We start from the raw sequence: 11,197 nt of genomic DNA, 5'->3' as shown, positions 1-11,197 counted from the left end.
GCGTCAAAGTCATCACCTATTCGCAGAATTGGACGTAACCCACTGAGGCACACGCTCTAGGAAATCCTTACTCTAGAATAGCGTTTCATTGTACAAAAGACGAGCTATTTCAAAACAAAAGGGACTAACAAATGTGAAGGCAAGTAACTCCTCAAAATAACGTTACAAATGTTACAATGCATTGAGCCTAATTTTTTTCAAAGGATCATCGCATCATCATTTCAGACAAAGGACGTCTGTCGACTGCTGAACATAGGCCTCCCCCAATGATTTCCACAATTGCCGGTTGGTAGCAGCCTGCATCCAGCACCTTCCTGTTACCTTTATGAGGTCGTCGGTCTACCTTTTTGGGTGGACGTCCTCAAAAGATAGATCTAAGCCCACACTAGTTTATTTCGAATCCTGAACCTTGTTACCTATAATAAGGATTTCATTAAAAGACAAAAATTCAATGCAAACGATTTTTTACTTCAAACAAAAGTGCGAATAGTTATGGATTTTTTTGGGTTTCTTCACATGTTAGCGCTGATCCAACTAAGGAACGACGTGATCCTGGTGTACACGGATGGATGACCAGACTGGCAGGAGTCCGACAGCCCAAACGATACTATACCCACCTGGAATACAAATAAGGTATTTTATCTAGTTTAATTAATTTTAAGTAATGTTTTAGTCAAAACTCATAATCGGTCAAAACCACATTTGACTGCAAAAGTAAGTCAAACGTAATTTTGACAGATTTGTACACTAATAACTATCAAGGGTTACTCTAGAAGTCTAGACCGTCTTACGGCGGTATTCACAAACAATACTATGAGGTCTCACAGTGTGGACGTACAGGGTGACACACGAATCAATCACAGAGCTCCATTCAACGCTGTGCGTTCGATTGCGATCGATCACTTCAACTCGATCACTAGACCCTACCCTACCCTACATTACAAAACCCTTAGAGGCAAACACTTGTAGTACTGCGTTGAAAAAAGGTAATAAGCTTTGTAATTTTCAAGCAAGCTTTAGAAGTTTAGACTATAGAGGACATGACCCATGTGTGAGCAAATAGATATTTCACAAAAACTCTTGGATTTGGATTTTGGGTCCGATCAATAAAAGTCTACTTCAGGTCGCGGAAAGCGCCTGGATGCGGTCAGCGCAGGACCGGTTGTTGTGGAAATCCTTGAAACAATTAGCTAATATACTCCGTCTTTACATTATTGATTTGAGTAAGTCCTTCTGAATAACGAATGCTACTTTATCTTGCCCTTTGGACTAAGACCGTTTGTACAGAATCTGACGTAATGGCGTGGCTCGGACCAGGCCCAGTTGTCGCCGCAAACTATGTGATCGGGGTCATTAATTATGCTTCGTAGATGCCATAGCGAAGGTAGAAAAGTATAACTAATTAATAAAAATAATTAATTGTGAAATAAATTAAAAGTCTGTATGATTACAGAACTCTACCTTTTGTAATTAGCGTCTAAATAGGTAGTTGTTCATAATTATTTGGAATGCTTTTTTTCACAACGAACATGGTTCTTGACCTGCATCTCGCCAGTGATGATCAGGCCGAAGCTTCGATTCATTTTTTTTTTGTAAAAATACAAGCAGCAAACGTTTTTAAGCTTTTTTTTTTTAAACATAATGAATTGATTTAAAATTAGACACTGTCATGCTTAATGTGGTTCTTAAGACCTAGTTTATGATCTTAGTATTTAAACTCCAGGTATACGTTGATACGCAACTGGCGGTTCTTGCCAAGCTACACCAAAGGTCAACACGGTTAATTCAACAACTCCAACTATTAGGCTCACCGCTAACCCAACACGGTGGGTTGCTGAATGCATGCTTAATTAAATGTGGGTTAATTATCAGAACTAGATAATTAGACATAGTGATAATTTGGGGAACAGATTAGATGTTACTGAATCGTCTCCTCAAAAAGTTTTTAAATAAAAAAATTTGACTGAGTTACACCATCTCTCTTTAACCGTAACTACAAAGATAACCGGTGTTTTTAACCGACTACAAAAAAGAGGAGGTTCTATGTTCGGCTGTATGTAATTTTTTTGTATGGAGTTTTACCTACAGATTTTTGACGTTTGTTAAAGTCAAAGTAAGTTGGTCAGATTTACGGTAGTTCGGAAGTAATTGATCTTTATATGAAACTGATTCATCAAATAATTCTATCTATACTTTTTGTTCACCCCCAACACGTAGTTGTCCCTACCACCTCTTCTGAACAACCTGTCGGTTGGTGCTAAAAAGATGTGTCAGAAACATCTCGGAAAGTAATCATCGTTAGTACTGTACTGTTGAGTCATTATCATTCTCATCATTTCAGCCATATGATGTCCATTGCTAAACATAGGCCTCCCCAATGATTTCTAGATTGGCTGGTTCGTAGCGGCCTGCATGCAGCACCTGTCACATGGCCTCCACTTCAGAATAAAAATATCTACTCGGACTTCATTTGAGTGTAGTTGTGATAATAATTATATTGCTTTGTTATCCCTAATAAACAAATAAATAAAATTACTTTATTTAGAAAGATAGAAAGAAAGAAAGATACATTTATTACAATGGACTTGGACATCACACAAATACAGGCAATTACATAGACATGACAGTGGCACATAATAATGGAAGAAGAAAAAATAAAAACAAAAGTAAACTGAGCAGTTCCACCCATTCACAAATAAGATGCCCACTATTTCTCACCTGAACTAGTCTGTTATTGGACACAACAGTCAAAGGGCCGCCGGAGTCTCCATCGCAGGTGCCCTTGGCTCCAGCGCCGCTGGTGCACAGGTGGCTGGCATGCAGAGCCATCTGGAAGCTGCTCTGGCAGACGGCGTTGGTGATGATTGGGAGATTGACCGAGTGGAGAGTGGTCGTGGTCGGGAAACTGGATTGGGCTGAAATGGTAAAGTTTATTAGTAAGGGGTAGCACTGGCCAGTATTGAACACCACACAAAATATAATATAAAAGAAAGAAATAAACAAAAGAGACTAGTGCACAATTTACCAAGACACCAAGACTAATTAATTCTATTTTTAAACCACCTGTAGGTATCTTATTTGATGGAAAGTGAGTTTTTAAGTGATATGACTATCACTTTGCTCTAAGTTTTGTTACAGTACCTACCTAAACTACCTGATTGACTATGAAGAAAGATGATTTCGTCCTTCGAAAGGCACGTTTGATAGATTTCGAACTATTTGTGATGACCATTTTAAACCACTAACTTGGAGGTCAGGTTGTAGCACACAAAATGGAAGTAAAAGTATACAGCCAACCTTGACTCTACATTAAAGGAATGTGCAAATACCGACACCGGCCCCGCCCCCTTGTCACATTATCTCCCTTTAGTTTCTGTGATCTGTGATCCTATCCTATAGTGAAAACGCTACATAAGATCTATTATTTAACCTTGTGACAACCTAATCTGTACTTAAGTCAAGAACCATAGCATATGCTAATGATGTACACTAAGTATTGGCTATCCTAGCCATTGACCTCTAGACTTTTCCTTACTGCACGATAAACGGGTAGGGTAACAGGATTAGCGATATAAAAGGCACCCTTAATTTCCTTTTGTTCTACAAACAAACGGCCTATACAAATGTCTCAGATCTAAGGGTCTGCCCTCCATGAGTGCTCTTCATCTTAGTGATGGGAAATAACAATCGATAAATTCAATGACCGATATCGACAGATTTAACTATTCGTAAAAATAATTTAAAAAGTTATGAATTGCAAATCGTTTTAATTAATGCTTTTTAACAATTTTTAAGTGATAAAGATTTAGTACATAGGCCCTCAATGTAATTGTTTTTTGTCCCAAAAAAAGAAGAGAAAAGCAGTTTCAGCAATGTTATATGACATTGCAATCATGTTAAAATTTTATCTTAAGGTGACATGAATTTTAATGAAAGATTAGTCAGAAAAGACGCTCCAAACTCGATTGTAACTTGACTATAGGTTCAAGCTTGTAATTCGTTCAAAGTATAGGCTCAAATTGTAATATTGAATCTACAGTCTACATTCATAGGCACTTGAGAATAATTTCATTATTTGTGTAGACTATTAAATAGTTCTTTCAAATCGTCAAATATTTTGCTCTTAAGGAGCCTCTACATGTCTCATAATCTTTTTACCCTACCAGCGCTTCGAGACCAACATTTGGCAAGTGCTGAGAAGAAGCGCCGCAACAAACTCAGTCACCACTGTCTGCCGGATAATATAAATAAATAGAAAAAGCAGTAGTAGATACATTTGGTACAAGCCAAACTATTGATATCGATACTTTTCTACCAAGGCCATCACTACTTCATTTGTTATTGCGGACTTGTTAAGACCCGGCCCTTAAGCCGCCCGCAAACTGCCGACAAAATAATTAGCTGGCCCGTTAATGTATGGACCGTTTTGTTAGCTCGCTCCCAGAGGATTTGCTTTGGTTTTTAAATCCTTAGCTTGTTTTATTGGATGAACTGTTTTTAAGTCCTGAGAAGGAGTAAGATATTTTTTGGGAGTAAATTAGAAAAATAATTTTAGAGACCATTTCAACCGATTAGTAAGAGATGTGAAATAAATCAAATGTAACTGCTACATTTGTCTTAAACCTACTATCAACAACTCCTAAATAAGCAAGTCGTAAGTTCAATTCCCAATCCAGATATTTGTGTCTAAAATATCTCTTTTTATTTGTCTGGATGTTTTCTCATTTGAATATTATACATTTACAACAAAAAAAAAAATATTTTATTCATAACGAGGAAGCTCTTGGCCTGTATCTCACCTCATGGTAAGTGATGATCAGGTCGAAGGTGGAAGCGAGCTTCTCCCGGAATCCTCAACCACGGAGGAACTGGCTATCTTACCTCTAACTGTCGGAACACAATGCTGTTAACATAGTTGTTATGGCGATAGACTTAGGTAAGATGGTGGTAGCTAGCCAGGCGGACTTAGAACAAGCCCTACCACCAACCGAACCGAACAGAAAAATCTGCCCCCACTGGGAATCGAACCCGGGACCTCTGCGTCTGAAGCAGGTGGTCTTACTACTAGACCACAGAGGCGGTTAATTTTTTTTTTCATTTCGTGGTGCCCTTATCACAAGCTTTGGGACTAGATATCGCCGTGTAAAGATATAGGTACCTACATTAAGCATCGTGTGCTGAGAGCCTTTAAGTAGCCTCATTGTTATCATTACACCCACCGTCGTGGGTCTTCCCGTATCCCGCGACCGTGCCTGACAGGCCCGCGAAGTTTAGGCTCGCTTCCGAGATAGAGGGAAACACGATCGAAAATATATCCAAGAGCTTCGTTGGTAGATCCTAGTGGAATGAAGGACGTATTCCAGCGTCGTGTACTGAGAGCCTTAAAGCATTGTTATCAAGACACCCACCGTCTTTGGTCTTCCCGTATCCCGCAACGGTGCCTGTCAGGCCTGCGAAGTTTAGGCCCGCTTCCGAAGCGGTAGGGAGCGCAACTGTTATTATCAAATCCTAGCGCTTCGTTGGTAGACCCTAGTAGAATGAGAGACGTATTCCAGCATCGTGTTCAGAGAGTCTTAAAGCATTGTTATCAAGACACCCACCGTCTTTGGTCTTCCCGTATCCCGCGACCGTGCCTGTCAGGCCTCGAAGTTTAGGCCCACTTCCGAGGTAGAGGGAAACGCGATCGCTATACTTATATCACATAAAATAATTCCTAGCACTTCGTTGGTAGATCCTAGTGGAATAATAAACCAGTCCGACGAAGCCTTGACTTTTTCTTAAACTGTCACGACGGCGACGGTTCAGTATTGTTATCAAGGCACCCACCGTCATTGGTCTTCCCGTATCCCGCAACGGTGCCTGTCAGGCCCGCGAAGTTTAGGCTCGCTTCCGAGATAGAGGGAAACACGATCGAAAATATATCCAAGAGCTTCGTTGGTAAATCCTAGTGGAATTAAGGACGTATTCCAGCATCGTGTTCTGAGAGCCTTAAAGTATTGTTATCAAGACACCCACCGTCATTGGTCTTCCCGTATCCCGCGACCGTGCCTGTCAGGCCTCGAAGTTTAGGCCCGCTTCCGAAGCGGTAGGGAGCGCAACTGTTATTATTAAATCCTAGCACTTCGTTGGTAGATCCTAGTGGAATGAAGGACATATTCCAGCATCGTGTACTGAGAGCCTTAAAGCATTGTTATCAAGACACCCACCGTCTTTGGTCTTCCCGTATCCCGCAACGGTGCCTGTCAGGCCTGCGAAGTTTAGGCTCGCTTCCGCAGCTGTGGGGAGCGCGATCGCTTGGATGCTATCTGTGGAACAAATATTTATTTATTTAAAACTTTATTACACACTTTAACAGAGTAACCTATATCGTAAAAGGGAGAATTTAAAGCCTTTAAGACATGTAGATAAAGTAGGCATGAAGATTAACGAATGAATATGACAGTGATTATTGGCTAGTTGACACCACCAGTTTGATAATTTTATGAGCTGGTCTTCTTAAATACTTATTCGTATAGCAAAGATAAGCTCCTTTCCCAACTCAATTTTGGTAGCAAGGCACAAATTCGTCAAAATATTTTAATCCAATTGAGAACCCAGTCAGTTTTTAAATTGGTTGTAAAATTAGATTACATAGATAATTAGATTTTAGAAGCTTTGGAATCGATAAAACTATTACAGTCAATTGAGATCGCGAATTAATCTTGACTTTGTAGTGGCCATACAAAATCTATAAGATAATATTCTCTCATGTAAGTAAGGTTATTTATGATAAGTTTATAATAAGTGGTTTAATAAACCGAAAATTCACATAGAATATTACACGCCTTTTCCTTATCCCAAAAAGTAATCGATGTTTCAGAAAAAATAATACAACCTACGCCTTTTCGTAAGGTGGCAGATATATACCTATCACTTAGGTACAGATAATGTCTTCCAAGCTATTACCACATTCATTCAAGTTATCCAACTGGGTGGGATTCGTCCTATTTTGACATACGAAGGGACTGGGGTCTTAATCCCCGGCTTTTGGGGGTTACATATTCTTGGATAGAGCAAACGGAAAAAGAATAGAAGTGGCGATAGAGAGAGAAGCGATCGCGATCGTCCGAATACGCTTTTGTGCGTCAAAAAATCCAAATAGATCTCATTCTTTAAAGTAGCCGCTAAGGGCGTGGTACAATCTATCAATAAATTTAATTTTTTACGCACTCGCTTAGTGAGCAGACCTAACGCAAACTAACAGTAAGCACACTGAAGACATTTTCTTTCATACGCGTTATAAAATTATTCTGATAGAATATTTTCTATGTTTCTTTAAAAAACTAAAACTATAATATCCATCATAATTTACTCGTGAAACAAAAATTATGACGAGTGAGAAAGGGCATTAAGTGTCTTCCGTCTCTTTTTCTCAACGTCAGAAGAGGTAAAAGATAAAACTAAATTGGAGATTGATATTGAAATGCATAACTAACAATTTGAATTTGTGCATATAAACTTGCTGTTTAATTTAACTTCACTGATTTTTTTTGTTAGTGAGTGTTATTGAGATACACATGCAATGGTAGCTAGTGGAGTACTCCTATTTCAGTGCAGTGATTTAGTTTGTGAATTATGATGCTTGTAATTACGTTTGGTTAAATTCTTTTAGGTGATCGACTATATGGGTAATGTAGGCTTTGAAGCTTTTTGCTGTGTCTTCTTTTCTAATTATGTCTGGTAGATTATATGGGTTGATATTTAGCAGGCGGGATGTCATTTCATGGTTATATCGGGCTGAAGAAAATCTAGGGCACTGTGTTAGGAGGTGTTTCCAAGTTTGTGGACTTAAGTGGTGAATCCGAGAACGGAACGTAAACCATTCGTCAGGAATAGGGCTTTATTCTTCTGTGCTTTTGTCTTTGATTTAAGACGTTATTTAGTTAGGGTAGTAACGTCATGATGGAGCGGTAGGGTTAAGTAAACAAATTAATAATAGACGTCCTAGTCCTGCGATATTCCGGCAAAATTTTGAAGGATTAGGAGGTATAAGACAGTGTTTATACTGCGCCATATTGTATTTATACAGGGTGTAAGGTGCAGCTTACACCCTGTATAAATACAATAAGCACTACGAGTACCTATTAGTTAGGCCGAGTTGCATCACCTAATTTTGACCGTAACTTTGACTATAACCGGTGTTTTTTGTATGTAGTTTGACAGATTTTTAACGTTTGTTAAAGTTAAATTAAGATGATGCAAACTACCTACCCTTAATATTTTGAATGTTCTCGGGAACCGAAATATGTTAAAATATTTTAGACTTTTTCTTTTTTCACTCTACGAATAGTTTTAATGTAACGTAATTAAATTTTCTCAATAATTTTTCGAGAAGATATTGTACTTAAAATACTATTATTATAATACCTACCTACTGTTCTTTACAGATTTAACCTATCGGTCATTGAAATAACTGGAGAGTGGGTAAGTTTGTAAAAAATATAAAAGATATTGAATACGTTTATACGTGCTCTTTAACGAAGTACAACAATATTAATAAGGCCACCTCAATAAGCAATTATGTATTAGACAAGGGAAATCAATAACAGTAGTCAAAGAACAGCTGACGTTCTTGAATTGGGGAACTTGCTTCTTTCATTAAAGAAGCATTAATTTAAGTTTTTGTTAACCTGTCGTGTACACCCTGTATAGAATTTATGAAACTTGCGGCTTGTCGCGGTCGGCTGCCACTAGGTAAACAGAATGTTGTGGACAAGTGGTTAAGGGCTTGCCTCACAAATTATACCCGATAGCCTATTAGGCTTAACTTATAAAATAGGTTTCAAAGGTGTCATAAAGATATCTGGCAGGTAAATCAATTTCTGGAAGACGTAGCGTGGGCAGGCCTCCTACTAGGTGGACCGACGATCTGGTGAAGGTCGCGGGAAGAGCCTGGATGCGGGCGGCGCTGGACCGTTCATTGTGGAAAACCTTGGGGGAGGCTTTTGTCCAGCAGTGGACGTCATTTGGCTAAAACGAACGAACAAACGAAATCAATTACCAGTAATCTTTATGTGAGTTAACTAGTTCAAGCAAAGATTGTGGCTTTTGATTGGTTGACAGTAACTGATTGTTTCAAATATTGATCTTTGTTTTGTAGTAGTAGCATTCTATTATATCTTTGGTTTGTGGCTAAGAATTAAATCACAATACTTACTGCTGAAAGTGACGCTGGTGATCCTCGCGATCATGATGTCATTTGTCACTGACTGAGTATTCCAGTTCGCGTGAACAGTCACGTCCTTCGTGACGACTCTAGTCCCACCAGTGAAGATGGTAGTGCTGCCCAGAACGACTGTAAACTGGGTGGCCCGGTTCTGACCGTCGTCCCAGCAGTGGGCTGCTGTGAGGATCCTGGTGTTGGATATGAGGGATCCACCGCAGATTGAGGTAGCGCGGTTAGTGAGGAGAGCTATGAGACCAGCCTGGAAGTTTGGAATTTTCTAAGTGAAAACCAAAATAGATTATAAGTTATTCGCTAAATTAAAGACGAGTTCAAAAGCAAAAGGCAACATGTCTTGTCTATAATAATAATAATATGATTTAGTAAATGAAAATTAAATGCTTTTCTGGTGTCAAACTTAGCTAGAGTCATTTGGAAATTATTTGTTTTAAATTTTCAGTTCTATTTTTATAGAAACTTAGAATGACAGAACAACGATTATCTTGGGCTCAACTCGTAAGTGGCATTAAATATATCCTATCAACTAAATATCATTAACTGAAAGAACGAAAATACATTCTAGAGCGCTAGAAGTCGGGTTTATGTACTTATTGCACGTACTGCACTGTTCAAATACTTTTATCAATTGCAAGAAACGCAATTTAAATAGAGATAACAATGTGCAAATCGATGGTTTAATAACATCATTTTATGTCTCAAATTAGAACATCGAGCGTTTTGGTGAAAGCTGGTGCTTGTGTATTTTATTTAAATAAATAAATATGAATACCTGATGAGGATGCGCAGTATTGGCTGACACAGCACTACCACCAATGATCCGCGTCATAGATTCCGCCATCAACAATTTCTTAGCTTTAGGAATACCAATCTTGGCATGGTACCCAAACGCCGTCTCCTCACCATGTGTGGTCATCACCAAACAAAAGAAAAACAATAGAATCCGAACGGCCATTTTAAAAATACCGCGCGGTCTGGCCAGAAAGAAAAACAAAATTTACAAAACACAAACAAATGACAGCGGAACAGAACGTTATTTGTTTGAAGTTTTAATTTTCTGAATGACGACTGATACTGTTTAAGTGTTTTATATTATGAAGTTTAATGATAAGCTGATCAATAATGATGTCATTTATTTACAGTGATAATTGTTGTTATCTGTATATCAATAATAAATCTGTAATTATCACTAAGCAAACAGAATATCCCGTAATGATTAAATCATTCGAACTATGTACGACTAGGCAAAAAAAAACGCATTCATTTTGTTTGGAAAAATCATAAGGAGAATATTTTTAATTATAGTCTTAAGTCATTGAACGCCGAGACGCTAGACACAATGGAAATTGAATTGTTCGAGGCTCACCGGTGAGCCGCGTGGCGTCCAACGTGTTAAGCATAATCTTCATTACTATTTTATCATTAAAAACAGATTCCAATTACTCAGTGTTATTAGTATTGATTGCCTATTATTTACTTATCATGATAAATATTTATCTTATTTTCTCTTGAATCAACTTGCGTATCATATTATCGGGGGTTACAGCATTAGTAATTCAAACGAACGTACTTATTTTGTTTCCAATTAATACATTGCAATGATTAGATTGAACTATATTGTGCAATAATGTGTGAAAAAGGGAAATCACTACATATCTAACACCCGTATTCACAAACGATGCTTGCTTAAGTAAAGCAGCAACTCTATGCGAAGTCAAACGCACACCTTTATTAATAACTAGCTTTCCGCCCGCGGCTTCGCGCGCGTTGACTTATTATCTACATATTTTACGGAACCCTATTTTTTTCCAAAATAAAATTGAGCCTATGTTACTCGTGGATAATGTAGCTTTCAAATGGTGAAAGAATTACTTAAAACGGTCCAGTAGTTTTTGAGCCTATTCATTACAACCAAACAAACAAACAAAGTTTTCCTCTTTATAATATTAGTGTAGATTAGGTACTTTGGACAATTTC

General features: G+C 38.2%; 1 protein-coding gene across 1 annotated transcript; it reads right to left on the bottom strand.

Annotated features, from left to right (window-relative positions):
• Positions 1–447: 447 nt before the first annotated feature.
• LOC114353634 (brachyurin-like) lies at positions 448–10,292 on the bottom strand. The gene is made up of 5 exons (XM_028305693.1): positions 9,993–10,292; positions 9,197–9,464; positions 6,207–6,305; positions 2,719–2,915; positions 448–617 (listed from the first exon to the last, which is right to left on the bottom strand). Exons 1-5 carry the CDS (start codon positions 10,173–10,175, stop codon positions 513–515), a joined length of 852 nt encoding a protein of 283 aa, XP_028161494.1. The 5' UTR covers positions 10,176–10,292; the 3' UTR covers positions 448–512.
• Positions 10,293–11,197: the final 905 nt, after the last annotated feature.

Source organism: Ostrinia furnacalis, unplaced genomic scaffold, assembly GCF_004193835.3.
Source record: "Ostrinia furnacalis isolate ACB-3 unplaced genomic scaffold, ASM419383v2 OfSCF1758, whole genome shotgun sequence".
Lineage (NCBI taxonomy): Eukaryota > Metazoa > Arthropoda > Insecta > Lepidoptera > Crambidae > Ostrinia > Ostrinia furnacalis.
The sequence above is the reverse complement of the archived record's forward strand: the minus strand, read 5'-3'. Positions and strand labels throughout refer to the sequence as shown.